The sequence below is a fragment of the Bombus vancouverensis genome, chromosome 1 (genome assembly GCF_051014615.1).
Source record: "Bombus vancouverensis nearcticus chromosome 1, iyBomVanc1_principal, whole genome shotgun sequence".
Classification (NCBI taxonomy): Eukaryota; Metazoa; Arthropoda; class Insecta; order Hymenoptera; family Apidae; genus Bombus; species Bombus vancouverensis.
The window spans coordinates 22,565,218-22,588,992 of NC_134911.1; the positions used below are offsets into that span (position 1 = coordinate 22,565,218).

At 29.2% G+C, this 23,775-nt stretch overlaps 3 protein-coding genes across 5 annotated transcripts; 2 read left to right on the forward strand and 1 right to left on the reverse strand.

Annotated features, from left to right (window-relative positions):
• The first annotated feature begins 562 nt into the window (after positions 1 to 562).
• Positions 563 to 3,978, forward strand: RhoGAP68F (Rho GTPase activating protein at 68F). The gene is made up of 10 exons (XM_033339120.2): positions 563 to 813; positions 1,465 to 1,572; positions 1,838 to 1,981; positions 2,248 to 2,428; positions 2,524 to 2,742; positions 2,821 to 2,919; positions 2,991 to 3,178; positions 3,299 to 3,499; positions 3,579 to 3,685; positions 3,773 to 3,978. Exons 1-10 carry the CDS (start codon positions 765 to 767, stop codon positions 3,944 to 3,946), a joined length of 1,470 nt encoding a protein of 489 aa, XP_033195011.1. The 5' UTR covers positions 563 to 764; the 3' UTR covers positions 3,947 to 3,978.
• Positions 3,979 to 5,830: 1,852 nt separating this feature from the next.
• Rab21 (RAS oncogene family member Rab21) lies at positions 5,831 to 7,406 on the reverse strand. Its single transcript, XM_033339129.2, has 4 exons — positions 7,106 to 7,406; positions 6,766 to 6,933; positions 6,583 to 6,701; positions 5,831 to 6,511 (listed from the first exon to the last, which is right to left on the reverse strand). The coding sequence occupies exons 1-4, from the start codon at positions 7,253 to 7,255 to the stop codon at positions 6,271 to 6,273; spliced, it is 678 nt and encodes a 225-aa protein (XP_033195020.1). The 5' UTR covers positions 7,256 to 7,406; the 3' UTR covers positions 5,831 to 6,270.
• A 1,207-nt stretch (positions 7,407 to 8,613) lies between these two features.
• Positions 8,614 to 23,348, forward strand: LOC117159364 (uncharacterized). 3 transcript variants are annotated; one of them, XM_033339125.2, is made up of 8 exons: positions 8,643 to 8,684; positions 13,416 to 13,722; positions 13,808 to 13,935; positions 14,015 to 14,113; positions 14,204 to 14,357; positions 14,459 to 14,636; positions 14,722 to 14,887; positions 15,044 to 23,347. In XM_033339125.2, exons 4-8 carry the CDS (start codon positions 14,040 to 14,042, stop codon positions 15,663 to 15,665), a joined length of 1,194 nt encoding a protein of 397 aa, XP_033195016.1. In that variant the 5' UTR covers positions 8,643 to 8,684; positions 13,416 to 13,722; positions 13,808 to 13,935; positions 14,015 to 14,039; the 3' UTR covers positions 15,666 to 23,347. The 3 variants fall into 3 exon arrangements, with proteins under 3 accessions (XP_033195013.1, XP_033195016.1, XP_033195015.1); XM_033339124.2 differs by having other exon boundaries at positions 14,018 to 14,113; XM_033339122.2 differs by lacking the exons at positions 13,416 to 13,722; positions 13,808 to 13,935 and having other exon boundaries at positions 8,614 to 8,684; positions 15,044 to 23,348.
• The last annotated feature ends 427 nt before the right edge of the window (positions 23,349 to 23,775 follow it).

Sequence of the window (23,775 nt, forward strand, 5' to 3'; positions counted from 1 at the left end):
AATATTTTTTACAATAATAACAAAATAATTTATCTGTTTATAAATTCTTAAGTATCTTTCTTGATATAATTCTTTTTCTTTTTTAGATAAGTATTTGTCTTCATTACTTAAAAAAAATTTAACTGAATTTTCTATTAATTATTATTATTATATTATATTATTAAGCAGTGATTTAAAAATTAATTTATAAGCAATTGTAACTGTTTGAAAAATTTTTTAGATATAAATAACATAAAAAAGAGATATTTAAACATTTCAAGTTCAAAACTCTCAAACGTATTAACTTATTTATTTAAAATATTTAATAGATATCATTTTTAAGATTATATTGGAATCAAAAAGTCAATCGATTGATATCCAGACGTGGATATATTTATTTTTTGATTACATACATAGATATTTCTATATAACGTAGATACTTATTTATTTATTTATTCTCCGCCTTAATTTAACGTTTGAACGTATCACGTGATTTTCATATTTTTAGCGCGCATCGTATCTATATCGCGAAAGTATACAACTAGCCAATAGGAATAAGTATGAAAATATTCGTTAATCGAGCAGTGGGGAAAGGGAGTGACGAGTGACTACGAATTACAATTAGCGACACAACAAATGAAAGCGTGACGTGAATACGCTGGTTTGCCATACCACGTCGGGATAATGTCGTTCGAGAAGAAAAACGTTGTTCGTTTGTAAAGCAGGCTACGTGAAAAGCCCCGTAATTTAATCGAGGCACTGTTTTATCGCACAGTTGCCAGAAAATGGAAGCAGACTATCAACCGACGCTAAGCCCAACACGAACTTTGACAGGTGAGCTTATCCGTCGCGATTGTTGACGTTGCTTTAGGTGTCAAATAAACGTCACACCAAAGTACAATATCGCCGAAAATCGTGATTGTAAAAAAGTTCACCTGGCATCGACGTTTTTCTGTTCGTTCTAGCGAGAAAACATTTCACGATGGATCTCAGTCTCCTATGTGGAAAAGCACATCGATAAGTGACGAATAATTCGCGTATATGACACGATAGTGCGTATTAAAAAAATTTCAGATTTGATCATAACTTGACATAGTTCCAGTCTTTCGTTCAAATATACATAAACGTATCAGTAGAAAATCCGTTTTCTTCTTAAGTTCCACAATCGTAGTGGTTTGTAAACATGGATGAAATACCATCAAAATATTTATTGGAGATCATATATACCGTGTAATGTGATCAGGGGAAAATTGATATATAACGAGAAACCGCGAGATGTATACTAGTCATCAATTTATTATGATACTTGTTTTGCAAAGATGTTTCTTTTTTTTTTTAATATTACTTAACATTTTTTAAGTACCTATTTATAATGCAAAACCACTGATTGAATAAATAATTGGCAATGGCTGATGTAGTGTTTTGTGATTCATTGATACATATTTGGTGTAGACAATAATGCGCATACTTCTGTTTGTATGATAGCAATAGCTAATGACGTCGAAGACCCATACCCAAGTTTGTCAGATTATCATGATTATGAGCCCAACTTGGAGTTCGATGATACTGAGTTACAGACCACTTCAAATAATGGTAAGATATTTCAATATAAAAGAAATTCAGATTACTAAGTGTAGAAAGTTAAAAGTAGTTTTATGGAATAGTATAAATATGTAGAATATTATCTATGAGATATTTACCATGAAACATACTTTAATCTTTAAGTTATTCTTTTAAGAAATTTAAGTTAATTACTTGTGTTACTATTATATTTCTCTTGTAAATTCTTACATTAAATTCAAATAGGGTTTCAGACAAATAATTATCTTATAATATAATTGATGTAATGATTTTATAGCTGTACAACTTTTAGAAGAAAAATTGGACATAATTAGCAGTGGTGCTGGTACTGGGATAGATTATTTGGAGAGTCCAGTAAGCGATGGGACAATTGAAGAAAACTTTGAAGAAGCTTTGGTAGATGCTCCAGTTATCGAATCCGGTGTGTGACCTTTTATCTTCTGTTAGTAGCCACTAAATGTCATGGCATTTGGGGCTTAGCAGGTGAATTATGTAGATCATTGTACAGTTTATTATTGCATGGTATAAAAATGCACAAAAGCAAAGGTTAAATGACTCTTTTACTTGATCTGCAATTCATTCATTATTTTGGGTATTTATTTTATAAAAAGAGTCAAAGGGAAACCAAAAGGAAATTTAATGTAGAAATAAAAGATTATTATGAATATACTCTTTCATGCTGAGTAGCAGAGGATCTTGCTGCATTGGACGGTGAACTTGCGGATGAAGAAGATTATCTTGATATATCGAGATATGGCATTGTAGAAGTGGTTGGTGATGATAGTGCTGGTCGTAAAATAATAGTAGTATCTGCATGTAAATTACCTCCTGTTGGAAAAGAAGCGTTTAATCATGCTAAACTTCTCAGGTTTGTGACATAAATATATGAGTATAATATATATAGATATACATATCTTTTCTAAGATTTATTTCATTATTTTTAACAATACATTTATTTAACAGGTATCTCACACATACTTTAGACACATTTGTAGAACAAGATTATAGTTTAATTTATTTTCACTATGGTCTTACTTCAAAAAATAAACCACCATTATCCTGGTTATGGCAAGCATATAAAGCTTTCGACAGAAAGTATAAAAAAAATTTGAAGGCTTTATATCTAGTACATCCAACTAATTTTATTAGAATTGTATGGCAAATATTTAAACCAGCTATTAGGTAATTATTTCTTACTCAGTTGATGAATATTTTCTTTCAGTTACTATATTAATCTTGATATTATTGTTATTTCTTTAGTGCAAAGTTTGGTCGGAAAATGATGTATGTTAATTATTTGGAAGAACTGGCACAATATATTAATCTTGATCAACTTATTATACCTCCTCAAGTAATAGAGTAAGTGTTTCTTTTGTAATTATAAAACTTTTAGATTTATATCAATATTAATTGATTACATTCATTTGTAGACACAATGAACAGCTAATGTTAAAGAACAAAAAGAATTTACCAACCAGTCCACCTCAGAGTGCGGTGACAACACCAGTTGGTACCACTCAATTTGGAGCAAGCCTTACTTTTATTAAAGAAAATAATAATGGCGATCCTATACCACCAATAGTGCGACAATGCATTGAATTTCTTGATACACCAGATGGTATGCTTATAATTATGTAATTTGTATAATTCAGTATCTTTCTTTAAAAATGCCATGATAATAATATTATCATATATCATTTCTTTGAAGATAACAATTGTAATATTATCACGCTTATAGCATTAGAAACAGAAGGAATATTTAGAAGATCAGCTAATGTAGCAGTAGTTAAGGAACTTCAGAATCGTTGCAATCAAGGATTGCCTGTTGATTTCCAAGGAGACCCACACATAGCAGCTGTTCTTCTTAAAACGTTTCTTCGAGAATTAGATGAACCTCTTATGACGTATGAATTATATGATGAAATAACGCAATTTCAAGGTAAATATTAAAATACAATTTTGTTATTTATTGATATTGAGTATGACATAATATAAATAGTTTCATATTCTCATTTTAGCTCTATCGAAAGATGAACGCCCAAGAAGAGTTAAAATATTAGTACTTGAAAAACTTCCAGAAGATAATTACCAACTCTTAAAATATATCGTACAATTTTTATCAAGGGTAGGCTATTACTTTAATGATTACATGATTTATTATTTTCCTTCTTATATATAATTTTATGATAAAATATATCTATATTTATAACAGGTAATGGACAGGTGTGATTTAAACAAAATGACATCAAGTAATCTCGCCGTCGTATTTGGTCCAAATCTTGTCAGAGCACCACCATCACGTGGAATGTCACTCTCCGCGATAGGTCCCATTAATCAATTCATAGACTTTTTATTTACTCATCAGGATAAAATATTTATTATATAAAGAGAATATAAAATCGAACGCTAAAGGCCTAATTTGGAACGAAATTAATATTTTATGTATGTTATAGAACAGAAATCCTATAAATTCGGCTGCCATGTTTGATATTGTATAAAATTTACATAATACAACTTCGAAGAAAATTTTATAGGATTTTTATTGAAAAGTATGAGAAGTTCCTGAGACTTTCATTTTAGAATGTAAAAGCGAGAATCTCTTTTAGAATCTTCGAAGTCATATCAAACTTGTTGGAATTCGAAGCGAACGTAACAATTCGTGTATAATATTCATATTTAATTATAACATTCGTACTTTGTTGATTAAAATATTTTTATATTCAAATATACAGATAGAGAAATACTTGCATACCTAATGTCACAAACAGCGTTTAATTATACAGCTTGCACAAAATTTTTTTCTAGTAAATTGGTATCATGATTTCAGGATTAACATAAGGGACGTTAAAAGTAACGTAAATGGTCTGGTTGCTACGTAATTCAAAAGTGTGCAAAGTTATATAAAAATTAATGGTATACCAAAGATATATAAAAATATCATGAAATTATAAAATGTAGGATTATTTAAAGATAGCATAATATAGTAAAACTAGACGAGCAAATTACGATGATGTACAGGATGCCTTGCTCGCATAATTTTATTAACGTAAGGATTAAAATGGCAAACGTCGTAAAAGTCATGATAACTACATGTTATTATACATAGTTGATTAATATAGCCAAAGCGAAAAATAGTAATAAATTAGTAACTATTAATAGTATATGGCATCCTTTGTATTAACATTATGTATATATATATATATATATATACACAATATATATACAATATATATACAATATATATATATACACAGAAATTAATAGCACTGTATACAATTTTAGTCTGATTAAATGAGATTGTTCTTTTAATAATACATATAAATACAAAGAATCTTTCGGTGCATTGTTAAAATCATATTTAAATTAAATTTAAAGTAACAATAAAATTTCTCATTTTTCAGTAAATAAGCATTAAGTTACTGATGTGATTAGAACGTGTTTATGTAATACTTGGTTTGTAACTTTCATACAAAGAAAAACTATAACAAGTTCAAAAAGCAAGAGAATAACTTACATGAATTTTTGCTAATTTAAAATAGTAACAAATGATCGAAATTAATATTCGTTATTACGGTAATTTAACAATTAGACTAAAATCATTGTCAGGGTACCATGTAATATAATGTTTAGCATTATTGTCTGTTATCATTTGAAAAATGAAAGACACAGTAATCTTTCTACTGTCATATATATATATATATCTTTGTACATTTTCTTAAATAGTCCTGCCATTATGGGTTTCTGGGATAAAATAGGGGCTCAACGCCTAATATGTTCTCTGTTATGGAAAAAGACTAACCCAGACCTATATAGAACTGACACAATTCAATTACATTCCTTGTTATTAATAGAATGGAGATATATTGTATTCAAATATATAATTATTTATATAAAAATATTAGGATATATCATAATTTGTATATTACATAATGTATAATTTTCTAATCATTCTTTCTAATGTTTTAAATTTCTTTCTTATTTACGAATATAAGTAGTCCATTCGTATATTTACATCTATATATTTACACTTAGTTATTTAAAATTGTTATGAAGAAATGAATAATTTAACGAATTAACGATTATGTTGCTACTATAGATCGATTTGTGGATGTTTATAATCCATGTATGTACCTGTGATAGAATAGAATATTGTACTTTAGACTCACAAATACTGTGCATGTAATTAGTAAATTCTTTACTTTGTAACTAATTACAACCTAATCTGAATTACAAATTACAAAACATTCCCAAGAAATAACATCGTATTAAATACGTGTATATGTTAATTAACTTTTTATTAAAACATAATAGTATTTAAATATATATACATTTATATGACAGAAATACATACATCTAATAATTGTAATAAATCTTCTAGCTATATGATATATGTGGATAACAACATATTTGGTTCATGAGTCAACTGAGGCTCTATCAATGTAATTGAATATCGAAATACATAAAAAATCAACTCCCAAAATATAATCAATATTTCTTACCTTACACTCAGTTAAATTACTTAGGCTTAGTAGTTTATATCTATTTTATTTTTTGTTTCTTAAAAAATAAAATATTAAAAATTTTGTGATATATATATGTGGTTTATCAATATGTGTATGTACATATACATACATGCATGTATATCTACACACACTTTTATATATAAGACTTGTTTAAAATTAGAACCAATTGCAATACAGGTATTTGGAATTAAGATGCATGCGAAGAACCACTACAACAGGAACTCTTAGTTGGTTCAGTTTCTTCAGCTTCATCTTCAACTACAACAACATTGCGACGTGTACTACTTGTTCTTGTTAATGTAGACTTTTGTTCCATCAGATCTGCATGTTCTATCATGCGCAGCGTTAATTGGAAAAACATTTCTTCAATATTTTCACTTAGTTTGGCAGAAATATGAAAGTGCATAGCTCCAGTTTTATTAGCAAACCTAATAATCAAATTTTACATTAAAACAAATTGGAAAAGAGAAAAAAAAATAAAAAAGTAAAAGAAACTTACTCTTCTGCTTCTTCGGTACAAACACGTCTATCCTTTTCAAGATCTATTTTATTTCCGGCAATTGCTAAACAAATTCCACTGCCTAACATTTTCCTAAGCTCTGTAACCCAATTTATTACCTGTGAAATGAACGTTAATATAGGATATAAGAAAGTAAAATAATATTTTTCTTTAAATCTTTACCCTCTGAAATGTATCGTAATCAGTAACATCGTAAACTATAATGGCACCATTTGACATTCTGTAATAAATTGGTCCCAATGCATGAAATTTTTCTTGACCAGCTGTATCCCATATCGCCAGGTTTACTTTTTTTCCGTGTACAGTCAACTTTTTATTTAAAAAAGAAGCCTGAAAGTATAAAAGTTCAGAATATTTCAATATTTATCACGACTGACAATTTACCAATCATGAGAACATTACATTATTATATTATTCGTACATGAACAAAAACAAAGAAATATAAATTCCAAATGTAGATTAAAGTTCGAAATAACGATACGAAACATTAACCACTTTTTACCTGTAATGTACTGATATGTCTATCGTTAAATTTGTTTTCAACGTATCGTAATGCAACAGAGGTTTTTCCGACACATCCTTCGCCGAGTAACACGACTTTGAAATTATAACCATTACCAGTACTACTAATTGGAGTGGCCATAATTTGCATATAACTAATATATACACTTAGAAAACAATATGACAGTCGTAATTGCGCAGAATAATCGTTGATAGAACAATTTATAGAGTATATTGACGACTGACGATCATAACGATGTGATATCCACGGGTGGGGCCCCTCATGCGGCTTTGTCCCCCTCTACGCTAATTCTCTAAGCAGTGGGGCAGCTTACGCTTCTCCTTCTATACATTTCGCAGTTACATATTTTCTCAATTCATACTCAATTCATGTACGTAAAATGAACTATATTTGCATTCTTACAACATTTCCATTAAGTAAGAGCAATCATAAATAATCATCTTATTTTACTGTTTTGAAAATAATAGAAAAATTCTATATTAATTTCTCCATATTAGGAGCACGAAACTCGTGCGGATCCACACTGGACTCATGCAACATAACAAGCGTCTTGGTTTCCTTGACGACAAAAACAAAGTGGGGGAAATGCATCTTATTCGTATCATAGCCTTCTTATTAAAGTTTGAATAACAGCGATTTAGAATTGCCATGAACTTGTGGTATCAATGATAGTAGTATCTCTACTGAATAACATGAAAATAAAAATAATTAACTATTTTCATTTAAGTAACTATTTACCAAGTAAAAAATGCAAGCATCTATTATTGCTTCTAATGTATCTCCGGTAGATGGTTTTTTTATATTATAAGTATTTATTAAGTCTTCATGTTTCATGTCTCGAAGTTCAAAACACATTATTCTGATATTATTGGACTTCTACTATGAATGTTTTACAAGTCGAAGAATTATAAATGATTCATATCCAATAATTTCAACGTTACTCGAAAAAGGAAAAATTCTACATGCTAAACGTTGATAAAGTTTATCTTTGGTTTATAAAATTAAAAAAGATTTACGTTACGTATAATTTCTTTTTCATCATGTTCGTTATCTACGAAGATGGCGCTAATATCACTGTTACTAAGCTACCGCAATTTTATTCAAATTATTCTGACAAAACACATTTTCCTACGTGTATCCTCAAATTTGTCGTTTATATATAAACTTCCGTGCTAAAATTTAACTAAAATAATTGATTAAATTCTATTTGTATCTTAAAAAACCGTAATTTTTACTGTTCTAGAACCCTGGTGGTACTTTATCGAACTGATGTCCGACAAAAATCAAATCCTTCACCGGAAATCAAACTTATACAAGTAAGAACAAGTTTATAATTTAAGTTCCGTACATTATCAGTACACGTCAAATATAATATATAACAAATTTTTTTATAAAAAATATATCAACTAGACGTAAATAACAAGCAACGACAACGTAAAAATTACAATTTCTTATTTGGTACATATGGACGCTCGTCTGACTAGGACATGCAACAGACCCAGCGCCGTGAGCCTGCGCAAAGGAGCTCTCAAATCTGGCCGTCACCTGTATTGAAAAGGTAAGTACTCTACTGTCATTAATCTCAACATCTTAATATGAATTTCGTGAACACGTGTGAGAAGAATACGACGTATTGATAACGCGACATATTGTCAGCAGGTTTGTGGATTGTCATACGAAATTACTCATGCGTTTATGATAAATATGTTCGGAGATGTCAGCGTCTTCGGCTCCGGGCTCTGAATCTGCCAGGCTGCTGTATCATCATCGATACATTTGACATTTATTTTTCATTCCCGTCTCTTTATCTCTTATTCTTTTAATCCGTCTTTGATACACGTTATTACAATCGTTGAAATTTCAGTGGTTTATGTCAAGTGTAACGAGAAACTTTCACCAGATCGTAGGTACCGTGTACCTTCATGGATTTTTCGTTGTCGGCACTCGTCATTCCATTGACAGGATACTGAATAACGTGCAGAAAGTACCGTTCGTATAACTTCTTGGAAATCTACCGGTTGTTACGTATTATTCATCTTTCAGACCAACAATGATTCCCGCGTTTTACCTGCGCGGTATTCCACTTGGCAAGTAGACTTGTTTGTTTGTGCGTGCTGTATCATCTGTCATGGCGTGCCCGCTTGTGGCGGGTATCATATCATTGACTTTTCCAATTGTTGTAAGCTCAAGATATATGTCAGTTGCTATCATCGCATACGTTGCTCGAGAGGAGTCGTTCAAATAATTTTTGAGAGACTGATGGAAGAGAATATCATATTTATCTAATATTTCGAATAAACATACTGTGTATTCGTTATGACGGGGTTGGTTAGAACGGTGGGAAGGGAAGGAATCGACGATGGCGGCGGACTGTACCGTGCCACGCGCCATGTCGGTCTCTTGCTCGCGCACGTCCTTCGTTCAGTGCACTACGTTTGTCTGTAGATTTCTTTTTTTGTCTTTGTGAAAATGGCACACGATCTGTCACAATTGAACTTCAGTAGGGATCCATATACTTGTAAAAGAAGCCTCATAGCTCTATCCTTAATGTTATATGTGCTTTGAAAATTGATCAGTCTTTTTACCTCTTACAATATAAAAAAAAAAATTGAGTCGAGACATTTTTAGACGGAATCGCGGTCTTTGAGTTTATGCACTGTTATACCAGTGCATGCTAAGTATCTTCTCTTCTTATGAAAACTTCTATCAATATAACTATCTTGTCCATCATTTTTGTTTATTTCATTTTACAATATTAGCTTTGCATAATATTGAAAAAGTGCTTTCAATTTGAAAAATTAATTTTGTAAGAGCATTCGGCGATAGTGTTGAATTAGGGGCAATTTCGTTCTACGTTAGTATCAAAATTATAACCGTTTACATAAGTACAACAATGAGATTTTTATCATTTATTTATGGAATGATTTGCATTATCACATTTACATTTTTTATGTATAATGATTGTTCTTTGAAAGCGGCCATTCATATGGATACAACGTTTTTGTAATTATCAAATTTAAAGATATTATTCTCTCGTAAATATTGTCAATTTATCATATATCATGCAGCATGTTTTATCACTTATGATTAAAAATATTTACAAATGTCAATCCATTATTAATATTTGATAACCGAAGGATTTAAAATTATGTTTAAAAAATAATCGAATATCGAAAGATAATAACAATTTGATTATAATTTTCAAATGCTAAGGTAGAGAAATATGTCTCCATGTTTTTATTCTGACCAAAATACCGGAACCTGTTTTATCATAATGTAGGTCATCTCGATCAAATACTTGCGACATCGTTAAACATCGTTTCAACGAAATCGAAGTTTCTCAGACTGCAGTTATTTGTATTATTGATTACGATTTTATTCATTCTTCTGCCATTGTACGTATAGAGAAAATGCACCTATGCTTATTTCTGCAAGAACGCGTATACATAATTTGGTGACATGTATTTACATCGAGGGCTGGTACCTTCCTCTATTTTTAAATCCGTAGACAACTGTAAAAGTGAGAACGAAAGTTGAACTACTGAGAGTTAGCATGTCAGGGCCACGTTATTCGGGTATTGTGCACTTTTTATTTTTGATTTATTCGCTCGTACGAAAACGTTTAGTGTCATATTTGTAATAAGATTATTATATTCATAATTATAAACATAATTCATATAACAGCTATCTGATATGTAATATTTATATACGCCGTAATTGTTACATGTAGTTGATGGTTAATAACAATATATAGAAAATGTAAAAACTATTTCATTAATATATTCAAAATCTACTATTTTGCTTTTTATCATATTTTGCTACAGAAAAGAAAATAGAAAATTGATTAATATGATTCAATTAACATATAATAACGTAATATGATCATACAATATGTAATGTGTAAAATGTGGAAAAAGTATCTCATTAGTATATTCAAAATTTATTTTTCTATTTTTTATCATACAAGCATTTTACTAGAAGAAATAGAGAATTGATTAATATGGTTAATTATATACAGTAAATATCTCACACAATACAGTTGAGTAGTTTGATCATAGATGTCGCAAATTTGTTATTGGTTTTTATGATAGGAGGCGGTCTTGACATTCGGTTTGTAAACAAATACAAATGAAATATAGGTAATGTTTAATATGCGTGCAGCCAGGTCAGAGATCCGAGTCGTATCGGGATGAAGAGGCAACCGATCAACAAACCACGTGGCAACATCGCTATACCCTCCTCTTTTTTCCCCTTTCCTGTTGCTTGATGTCCCTTACATCGTCTCCCACTATAATCATCGACTGCATCGAGGCGAAAGCACATTTACATTTTTTTGCGTACAGTACGTTGCAACATTCTTGCTTTGAGGTTTCAACTACCGATGGCGCCACTCCCAGAATCAGTAAAAAATACATACATATGTTGTATATTGAAAGAAAACTAAGAAAGATTTATAAGTTCATATTCAGGATCGTAGGTAATACATTACGGGGGTTCTCCGTCATGTTTTATGTTTTTAGATTGAATTTTATTCCATATCTCAGTTTCCCATTATGTTAACCTACTAAAGACTATGTTAACGCAACGTTACATTTGTAATTTCTTTTTAATCGATACACATTATTATTATTATTAAATACGTATGTTGTGACTATTGTGATTAAGAAAAGAAATTTCAAGAATTTGCTCGATATTCTATCTAAATTTTACAACCTTATTAAGTTTGAAAAAGTGGAGTATTTTATAACATTATGATAATTCTTTCTTTTCTTTAAATTACAACATTCCTTTTCGTGTCTTCTATTTATAACGAACTTTTACAATATCTATTATTCTAATATATTTTTGGTACTTTGGCAGAACAGTATTTTACTTTATTTACATTTTTTCTAATAATACATTTATGCACACATTTACACAATATTTTATCGCTTGGTGCTTAATGGTTTAATCAGAATTATTTAAGCTTAATTTTTATGAAATTTTTATATATTTCTCCGAATGAAATTATTCTAATTTTATGTTCTTTAACATGTTTTAACATGTATAGAAAGAATTTTATGTTTATGCAGAGAGGATATATTTTTATAGATTATAATAGTAGAATATCGTCTATTGGATGGAATACATTATCAACGATACCTCAGTTCGAATCATTGAACATTTTGTTACGCTCCTGAATAATATCATCCTTGAGAAAAACAAGGACGGATGGGTAACGTACAGAGCAAATTCGGCATATCGAAGGAAAACTGGTTTGCCTTCACGTAGTACTTATTACGATACTTGTCGAATGAATGCCAGTTTGTGAAATGTGAACGCGTTTCTAAGTACGTAATAATGTTGCCGAAATAAAGTACACCCCTCTAGATTGTAAAATTTTATTGAATGTTACCTGTGATGCGCCACACGTCACTGACCTGCTTTTGAAATTGAATTAAGACAAAAGCCATATGGCATACAATGTGAATGAACGGATGCAATAAAATATTCTGTAATCGAAAGATTCGAGAAGAGATATTTATGAAAACCAAATCATGTTGATGAAGGTTTTGATATTTTCCATTATACATGTTCAATATACATACAGTAAATAATAAAAGAAACGATATTTATATACATTCTTAAATATCATGATAAGGTAGAAGCATTTCAAGAGTTTGTAGGGAAAACAAAAAATAATATTTTGGGACATTCCATGTTCATATTTACACATTATTTTGTTGTGGTTTCACGGTTTCTATTTTTAGATACCAGTTTTATCGATATACCATAATTTTCTCTATTTCTTTTCTTTTCCTCCCAAAGTGATCAATCTTAACTGAATAGTCACACAATAATAATCTTAACTATTATATCTTTTTATTTCTTATTTAATTTATTTTTATTTTATTTTAAACGTAAAGCATATTTCTGTTTATAATAATTTAAAAGTTTTAATGTCTATAATAATAGATAAAATTATATATAATATAATAGTTGAACGAAATTATATTTTCTTCGTTAATCTCTCTCAAAATGACAGAAATCTCCACGCTATAACGATTCTATAATTAGTTTGACAATGATGGATATTAGTATGATGAAAAGTAATAATTTCATGGGAAGAAGATATACATTTGTGTCCTAATACATCGTACCTTGATTCAGCACATTTTATCAATAACGTTTAACATAGATATTAACAATAGTTTAGTATAATATGAAACAAGTGATTTTGGTGATTCTATATAGAAAAAAAGTGTTTGTAAAGTGTCGATTTCCTTTAGCACGTTGTTTTTCTTTGCAGTTTTATCGTGTATAATATAAAGTGGGGATTCGTGAGATTATGGACGCCCCCTAGTAGCATGCGTGCGTCAGAGAACGTAGCGTCTTGCACGTATACACTGTCAAGCCGAAATCGCGGTGTTAGTTACAGACTGGCAACAAATCGATGTAAACAAGTATAATAAAGATGGTGACGATCAGTGGTTTTTTCTTCGTGACAAATTATCGCGAATGAACTTTTTACATGATTTTTACATACTGTACGGACAGAAACGGAGCTAATTTTGATCTACTGTCACGATCATCGGAACATGCTGTTTTCAGTAAAGGTACATTATTTTCAGGACGCGTTTAAACGTACGGTTCACGATTATGTTATACATGTATGTTCCTATATGCAATTCTTCTTTGTAGGTAATTACTTACAATAATAAACATAAACCGATAATAAATTGTGAAAAAATATATTGGAATGAATTTGGTTGGGATAAACTTTTATTGGTTTTTTGTGAATTTGTTATCATGTGATATGCTTTCTTTATGTAAGATTCTACAAGATTTTAATCTGATTGATTATATGTTGATTTAAAAAATGTTATTTAATGTTTCAACTTTTTTCAGAAGCAGTTTGAAAATAACCTGCAAAATGTTTAGTTTTCATAAACCAAAGGTGTATCGATCTAGTACTGGATGCTGCATTTGCAAAGCCAAATCCAGCAGGTAAGCAACATAACATAATTTTAATAAATACAGTCTTATATATAATGTATTGTTCTACAAATTAAATTAATTTTCTTATTTTATTCACAGCTCAAGGTTTACAGATAGTAAAAAGTATGAAGATGATTTTATAGAATGCTTTCAACTTGAGGAAAGAAGAACTGGAGAAATTTGTAATGCATGTGTACTTTTGGTAAAAAGATGGAAAAAATTACCTGCAGGAAGCAATCGTAATTGGAGACATGTAAGTTTTAATAAATATCACTTGCGTTAGTTGATTATACACATTTATTCTCACACAAATTAAATACGATTATGTACAGATCAATTTTTTGTACTTTACAGGTTGTAGATGCACGTGCAGGACCTGGCATTAAATCGTTGACAAAATTTAAATCAAAAAATAAAAAGAAAATGAAAGATATACCAGAAAAGTTTGAAAAGATCATGAAAAAGAAACACATGTATTTGAAAGCAGATAGAGATCGAGAACAAAGCCCAGCAATGAGCGATGATTTAACAGGTTGGTGTTTAACAAGTTTGTATTTTTAAATAAAATGTTTTAAAACTATAATTTTACGATTATTTTTTGCTTTGTTCTTTTTTAGAAGATTATTTGAATGGAGATGGTAGTAAAGGTTCAAGTCGAGTTGGTAGTCCTATAGATAGTGATGATATTCCAGTGACTGAAAAACAATTAGATATCCAAGATGATGCAGAATCAAAGGATGATATAACTGTCAATGGTTTTATTGATTTAACATATTTCAAAAGGTTAGTCTTTCATTATTAAACAGTTAAAAAGTTTTTAATAATTTATAAACAGAACTTGATAGATTTTTTCTTTGGTATTTGAAATATGTATACTTTTTTATTTATTAAGTTCTAAAAAAGCTCTTCATAAAAGATTATACAGCTATATTATTTTAGGGAGATCATTTGCTGTGGAACAATATTCAAAGGTCCATATGGAGAAGTAATAGTGGATCCTTCATTGATAAAGCCTTGTATTGGTTGTATAGCTAGACAACAACGACAACAACAAACGAATGCATTAAGTTGCAGTCCTGTACATAGTTCTGCATCTGCCAGTCCTGTTCACAGTTCTGCATCTGCTAGTCCTGCTCATAGCGTAGAGTCTGGTACAGAGGCAACAGTCTCTAAGCAAACAAGCAAAACGTTTAGTGACTCATCATCTGATTCCGGTTACGATGAATCTTCCAACCAAGGAGTTGGTGAGAGTAAAATTACCAAAATTATTCAGAATGCAAGTGCTACTGTAAAACCAGCAGTTAAAATACAACCATTGAAAAGTGTTCAACTAAAAGCTATACCAGTATCGGAAGCTGTCAGGTTAAAAACAGATGTGCCAATTAAGTTGGTACCTATAAAACAAATCGATCAATTATCTTGTAAGCCATTGTCTTTAGTTTCTTCTACTAATGTTACTTTAAGCAGTAGTACTTCACACTCCATCGTTACCGTCCCAAGTAATCCACTTGTCGATTTTGCCATGCACGCAGCCTCCTCCAGGCAATCAGTCTCTAATTAATGTCAGTCTCTTATAGAATTTTAATTTATTTTTTTCTTATATAGTTAGATATATGCTACGATGGAAAATTGTGTGTTATGTATGCTATTATTACCATCCCAGGTTACAAAGGCTCTGGATAAGATTGTTTAAGTTTTATCATATCGAGCACAAAGAGTTTATAATGTTATAAATGGTGACAAAAATGACTTCATGTAATTAGAATAACTGTTATGATGTACAGTAGATAGATAGTGCTCTTAGGGATGGTTGCATAGGATTCATGTCCTTGATCGTTGGTTATTAAAAAATATATATATAAATATATAATTATATATATGATATTGTCTTTATGGACGTGAATTCTTAAATTGTATTCCACGTCTGTTAGATGATTTTTAAGAATGATAGTTGAAGAAGAGCACAATGTTTCTACTGAATACCGTTTGTAGCATATATAAAATCCTCATAAACTGCCATGCATTAATTGCTAACTCTCCACAAATGACTCCCAAATGTGGAAAGTTATCAATTATTTTATAAGTTTAGTAATTAGCTACGTACATCAAAATACTGTGATGACATTGTAATGTAATGTGAGATATAAGATTATTATTCAACAAGTGGCAGTTTATACTATCTTCGTCCTAAGCATTAGTTAATGTACTCTATGGTATACAAGTTTTCTTATCCATAGCTTTCTGTTTTCTGGGTTATCTATCATTGCAATTGTATATGTGAATATTTGTGTAGAAGTTCCAAGATGCCAATCACGTTTCAAACATTTGGGTCCAAAAATTTTAAAAAAGAATTCACTTAGGGTCATGATAGCTACATTGTACCAGATGCATTTGATATGATCTATATAAAGGTCCATGACGTTAAAATTAAGTAATTCAACTTAAGAAACGAATGTGTTCAGGTACTCTATATCCTGACCCACTAATAGCAATAATATGAAGAGTAACTTTATAATAAAATAAATGAAGTCTGTTGAATAGCATCATATCAATATGATGATATATTTAGGCAGTATTATTAGAGAGAGAAATTGAATGAGAATATGGCAATCAGATTGGCAAACTGGACCAGCAAAACTTTGTTATAATATTTCAGGGTGACTGCAGCATTAATATAAAAACAATTGATTAATACCAGAGTAACGACATATGGAGTAAGAGTAATGTTAAGTAAGTGAAAACTGTTAGTTCCTAGTTTTCAAAGATGGGCACATAACCGAACAAAAGCACATAAAAGTACCTGTTGAAAACAGATTTCTGTGATTATTGGAACATTTGTTTTCTATTTTTTTTTTCTTTTTCTTCTTTCTCCTTTTTTTGATCAATAGATAATCTTGTACGCACAATGATTATTCAAATTGAGATATATATATATTTAACCCAGGAGTTATTACGATTTTTTTAGAAACATATTTTATAAGATACATCTAAAATAACATGTAAACTCAATATTACAAAAAAAAGTAGCAATTCTTCATTTCAAGTTAAAATAATCTTAATCATGAAACCAAAGATGTGTGAAAGATATGTATTTATTTTATATTTGGGACAGATAACCCGATGAATAATATAAATTTTTATTTGAATATATTAATTGACTGTTGAATCAGAATTGGAATTACACATGTGCAATACGTAGCAATTGTTTTTATATAACATTATGCATGATACAAAGTTTTTTATAATCAATTAAATTTTAATAATAATCTACTTTTGGGATAGTAGCAATTTTTATAATATTTCTCTCACACAGGCATTTGGTTTAAAATTTTTAAATGCCGCGTTTTTGCTGCCCATCTGGCTTAAGCTCTTTGACAATCGTTATTTAACAAGGAAACGATAACAGTTTTTCATATAGAATCAAACATCGAAACTATGATTTGTATAAGGACAACGTCGATGACTTTGTCCTTTTACAAATTTTAATTGTACATTTTTTGGACTAGGAGACTTTATGATCTCTTTACTGTGAATATTAATAACTACGTTTTTGTTGTAACTCACACATTATGATTTACATAACAATTAATATATGTCACAAATAAAGGTTGGATCATAGGTTAATAAATCATATGTAAGTAATAGTATATATTGAATTTTTAAAACGCGAGAATAAATTTTAGAACTTAAAGGAGCTCATATTACAATTAAGATTTCTATAATATACTCGTTCAACTTATAACATATAATTTTTTAAATCTTTATAAACTTTCTATGATCCTTCCTTGAAACAAATAAGAAATACTAGTTTAATTTATTTATTTTGTAAGTTTATTTACTTGCAATATATGCTATTCCGTTTTTCTATATAAATTTATATATATTTTTATACAAATTAATCTCTGCTTTTTATGGAATAAACTTTCTGTAGCACTGCCAGAAAAGAGGGACACAAAGAGGAACATTTGATTCCAGGTCAATCTACTGGCAATATTCAATGAATTATTTATTTTCAATTAGCTTACATATATATACATACATATAATATATATTAATCTATTATTGAGTTATTTACATCTTAAGAGAAGGAAATTATAAATGGTGCCCACAGATTAATTAAACATTAGGAAAACATTATAAAATAAGCTTACGTAAGAAAATTTTGTAACGAATACAAAAATGGTCTCTTGTTTAAGGTAACATAATTACGTGATACATAAAGAATACAAATAATTGTGTGTTTTTTAGTGAAAATGTGAATGATAAATTAAAACTTTATTCATTACAAAGAGTACATATGATATACGTACAAGCAGCTATTAAAGATAATATTAAATGCCATCTGTTATAAATAGCTGCAGAAAAACATCAAATTATGTTACGTAACACAGTGATGTTGCATTAAAAATTTTAAAAAGTATTTAATTTCCAATTATTCAGATGTCTCTTGAAAATAGAACAAACTGAGAGGAAAAACAATCGAAATTTCTATGCATTGCTATCATGTAATTTGAATTTGATGTCCCTTGGTACAGAGAAATATAGTAATTGAAATACATTTAATATGTTTTGATTTAAAGCAAATCTCGAGGAAATTTTTAAACGGTATAGTTTGTGAGATTTATTGGAACGTCTTGTGAATATGTCGCGAGAATTCGAAAATGATCTACTTAAAAATTTTATTCGTCTTCCTAAACGATTTTTTTTTTAATTATAAATTATTGTCTGCTATTGAAACTATTGGTAAACTATTCATTCTGATAATTACAAACCCAAAAATTGATGACCATTTTTCTCGAGATTGATTTCTTCATCATTTCAATAAATCTTACAAATTATAGTTATTTTTCAAGAGAACGAAGACATCACGCAAGTCTCTTTAATGTACATTGCTCGAAATTTATAATATGTCAATTTTCTTCTGTTGTGCAAAAGTACATAATGGGAAAAGGCTTTTGGAAGAATAAAGGAAAATCAAATCGTCAGAGAAAATTGACATAAATTACTGATTTTTATACGAAGATTTTATTACATATATATACATTCGCATCGTTTGAATACACCGTGTACGTTAACTTTGGAAAATGTACTCAAAACCTGTAACAAAATAAGAAGAAACTATTATGATCTATGATATTCGAAAAAACATGTGATTTTGACAAAAGAACTGCGTGACTTTGGCGGATCGTTATTGTCGAATTGCATTACTTCTTTTCACGATCGTATTTCACAAAAATGTCCCTTGAAAAACAAGAACTGCTAATTGATTAATTGAGCGAGAGGGAGAGAGAGTAAGAGCGCGTGAGCGAGAGAGATACAAAACAATTAAAAAAAATGGTGCAAGTATTTTACTACAGTGACCTGGCAGATTCCGATATTAAAATATTTTGCGATGAGAAACGTAAGAACGATTCTTCCCGAAGGAATATACTGTGCAAACTTCTTTTCTATATCGATCTTTTGTACAACAGAAATTATTTAGAAAAAGAAAAAAAGGAAAAACAGAGGATCGTAGGCGATACAAAAAATTCTAGAATCAATCTTACGATCCGTACATAAAAATTTGTCTGACGAACAAAGAGTGGTCATTTTTTTTTTTTTTTTTTTTTTTTACAGTGATTCTTTACGTTCTGTAATTTTAAGTAATGTATCGAAACACGATAATTTACATAGCTGCATTTATTTATATGCATATGCTAAAAGAAATTATGGTGCGATTCTTAGTCTGAAAGTTTTGAGTATTTTTCGTGCTTCTCCATTTTTATTTTTACAAATTACAAGCCGGTGTTTCTCCCTATCTATAGTTTGTTCCTTCTCATTCAATTTCATTTTTTTTTTTTTGTTCTTATTCCTTTTTTTTTTAATTTTTAATTAAATAAGTTTCATGTATAGGTACTGATGTATCGCATTAGACTTCTTTTTGTTTTAAATTCACATACATCGAGAGAGAAAGAGACAGACAGATTAAAAAGGAATGACAATTTCGAAGCACGATATAGCATGGAAAAACATATATAATTGTGATGTACACAAGCTCACGAAAATATTCGAACGATGATGTATATACATATATATAATTGAAATAGATACCGATCCTACAGAATAGATAATACATGCATATTTTGAAATAGAAATCAATGAAATTTATATACATGTTCTCCATACGTAATAAATGATTCAATTTCAAAATATCTATTATATTATAGGATCTGTGTCTAGTTCGATTGCAAATACACCATCATTTGAATACTTTGTGTGTCCTGTGCATGTGTTTTATAAGAAGATCGATCTCGCAAGAACGTTTTAGCTGTATGGTGATAATGGTGATGGTGATGATGATGATGATGATGATAATGAATTGAACATCGTGATTGTGCTGCAGCAGAAAGAGAGAAAAAAAAACTTTTACATCAATTTATTAAAGATATAACGATTGTGAGACTGATCGATGTATTTAGAAGATAACTTTTATTTACATACAACTATTAGAGATAGGCGAGAATATATTGTACTATTCGAGCATATATTATTAATGAAATTCTAATGATAATAATAAGAAACGATGACTGCCGCAACAAATATATCTCGTTATCGCAATGATTATTATATACATACGGTATGGAACATTTGTACATACATACATATATATACATATATATATATTTATATATATATGTATATGTATATATATATATTAATTTTAGACTAACATGTCCAATTCCAATCATTGTACAATGATCATGGAAGTATTAGATCGTTGGTCGATTATCCCATGGTTTGTTTCCTTTTAAAACACAGCGCAACTAATGGGACGGTCGATTAATACGATTGAAAAAAAAAGCAAAGTATACCACCTTTCGCTATGTACAACTTTGTAATAAAACGATTTTACTTTTAAGGAATCCATCAGTCATGCAAATTGTAAAATGATAACGATTGTACACCATGAAATTGTCTTGGTGATTCTTAACGTAGTTCAACGCACACATAATTATATTTTATCTTGATTGATTCCTCTTTCTTTTCTTTTTTTTTTTTTTTTGTAGAAAAATTTATAGCTTGAATACAGATTGTATTTATACGTATTGTATATCCTTCTTTATTTCTTTTTTATTTTTTACAATATGTGTCGTCGACGTGACGTTAGAAAGAGCAAAGCAAACTCGACAAATCAACACCAATCGTGAATCAATGAATTTGTATTATATCAATATCAAGGAGGAAAAACAAAAATGATATGTACTTCTATTACATATATATTATATACATATACGCATATAGAAAAGTCTGTGAGATACCAAATTTTGATAGATAAATAAATAATATAAATCGTATATATATATATATAAATATAGAACATACTTAAAAGAGATGCGCAATATATTAAAAAATGTATCTCTTACTTTTATGTTTTTGGTTTATACGGATATACGAAAAAGGAATATTATTATAATTATAATTATTATTATTATTATTATTATTATTATTATTATTATTATTATTATTATTATTATTATTATTATTAGTACTACTACTACTACTACTACTACTACTACTACTACTACTACTACTACTACTATTACTATTATTACTATTATTACTATTATTACTACTACTATTATTTACGTCTTTACTGTTACGCTGTGATGATTAGTCAGTACGACGTATTTAAACTGTTTTTTTATAAAATGCATCAGCAAGCTGTTCGAACGATTGTAACTGAGAGTTCGCTATTGCGGGGATTCTCAAAAATAGATCGAACGAGTATAAAGTATATAAAACATGATTGAAAACTGAGAACTCGTAAAAAGTAGAAGATTAAGATATCGAAGCATTTTGCATTTGAATGTCACAAGTATTTTACTGGACGGTGATCTTGAGAGATTAAATAGAGCAGCTTTTTCAACCCTCCATGAAATGTTTCTATGTAGAATAAGCTTATAGAATTAAAATATATTTGACTGAAAAAATTATGAAGTTCTGTACCTTATCGTATTTACAAAGAAAAGAAAATGAAAATTGTAAAAGTGCAATTAAATCGCTGTGGTGAAAAGTATATTTCCTTAAGACCAAGAGAGTTTTAGGAAAGAAACAAAAATTGAATATCGAATGAAAGTGCAAAATGCTTACTCAAAATATTATATATAAATCCATATTGATAGTTTTTTGTAGAAATTCTTTGTATTCGTGTCTTACTTAATAATAAAAAAAAAAAAAAGAAAAATATAAGAACAAAAATTTCTAATTTGAAGCAAGATACAAAGGAGCAGAAACAAAATTTAATCGAACAAATGCATACGTAAATATTCATGACGTTAGGTGCGGTACCAGAGAGTTTGAGAAACCCTGCTCTACGAATTAAGTTCTAAACCATTCTTCTTAAGTTCTAAGACATCATTCTTAAATCATTAACTTTTTATTTTTTATACGAACCAATTAGCAATACTAATGGGATATTTTCATAATTTTCGCGTAATTAGAGTGATAAAAAGTAAGTTTTTAAATCACGGAATCAAAGCCAAACAAATGCGTATATGATAGGGCGACTAAAAATCTATACGCGCGCAATAATTAGATTTTATTAGCGTAAAGATCGTTAAATGGCCAAACTTCCCCCGGATATTTCTTTTCCCGATACAAAATAACTGTAAGTGACCGCAATAAGATCTTACAATTTTCCATACGTACCAATAGAGAATATAAGGAGCACATATTATTGTCATTACCCTTAGAGATATTAAATAATAATGTTTTGTAATTTATATATATCTTTACACGTCTATATATAATACATAAATACGTAAAACTGTACATAGAAATAATGGAAGTTTTTTACGTTATATCTACGATATGATATATATATATATATAATATATTTACATGCATCTTATAAAATAATGCTTGTGTACATTGCATACTAAATGAACATTTTTATCTAATGCGTGATAAACAAAATCACGCGAGAAGTATTATGTACTTATTCCAATTGTTAAATATTGATTAAAATATTATATATAAAATTTATACAACTTTTCATGAATCATTGCATCGTATAAAATATGCATTTTCGATAAAATTTAGATAATTTATGAGTTCTATCAGTTTAATTTATTAATACTGACATTAATACATTAGTACGCCAAATTTATTATACATTCGTTTTCTGGCAGCTTGTTTTCTTTATCCAATGATATCTATGACTTTAAGTATGATATTTTATGTTAAGAATATATATATATTGCCTTCCTAACGCTGTGTGTTGTATATTTGATGAATAAACGATGATAATTTTAGCAGCTTTTTGTGCTAGCTTCTCGCATCTATTCTTTTAGTCTTTAATCAGACAGCGATCGGGAATTTCTTTTCTATATAGCTATTTCTTTCCGACAACTTTGAATCTTATTTTGTTTTTATTATTTTTGTTATTGTTTTTGCTATTATTAATTGTTATACTCTTATATTCTTTTGCACAATCAGGTATGTAAGCCTCCCTATTCCAGTAAAAATATTTTTTCTATTCCATACTCGGTCACAAAAGCAGAAAATATGAAATATATCCTGGGGATATGAATTCATACAAAAAAATTTAAGCATTAAAGAATTAACATCGCGGTTTATACAAATCTGCCAATTTCTGTATAATACCTATTATATACTTCGAAATTTGCCTT

Excerpts from the sequence above, each read along its gene's own strand:
- Rab21 (XM_033339129.2), bottom strand. The coding sequence starts at position 7,255 with ATGCAAATTATGGCCACTCCAATTAGTAGTACTGGTAATGGTTATAAT. Across the intron at positions 6,934-7,105 it reads GACATATCAGTACATTACAG|GCTTCTTTTTTAAATAAAAA; the intron begins GTAAAAAGTGGT and ends TTATACTTTCAG. Across the intron at positions 6,512-6,582 it reads TGTACCGAAGAAGCAGAAGA|GTTTGCTAATAAAACTGGAG; the intron begins GTAAGTTTCTTT and ends TTTGATTATTAG.
- RhoGAP68F (XM_033339120.2), top strand. The coding sequence starts at position 765 with ATGGAAGCAGACTATCAACCGACGCTAAGCCCAACACGAACTTTGACA. Across the intron at positions 2,920-2,990 it reads ATACCTCCTCAAGTAATAGA|ACACAATGAACAGCTAATGT; the intron begins GTAAGTGTTTCT and ends ATTCATTTGTAG. Across the intron at positions 3,179-3,298 it reads ATTTCTTGATACACCAGATG|CATTAGAAACAGAAGGAATA; the intron begins GTATGCTTATAA and ends TCACGCTTATAG.
- LOC117159364 (XM_033339122.2), top strand. The coding sequence starts at position 8,614 with ATGCAACAGACCCAGCGCCGTGAGCCTGCGCAAAGGAGCTCTCAAATC. Across the intron at positions 8,685-14,014 it reads CCGTCACCTGTATTGAAAAG|AAGCAGTTTGAAAATAACCT; the intron begins GTAAGTACTCTA and ends AACTTTTTTCAG. Across the intron at positions 14,358-14,458 it reads GCAATCGTAATTGGAGACAT|GTTGTAGATGCACGTGCAGG; the intron begins GTAAGTTTTAAT and ends TGTACTTTACAG.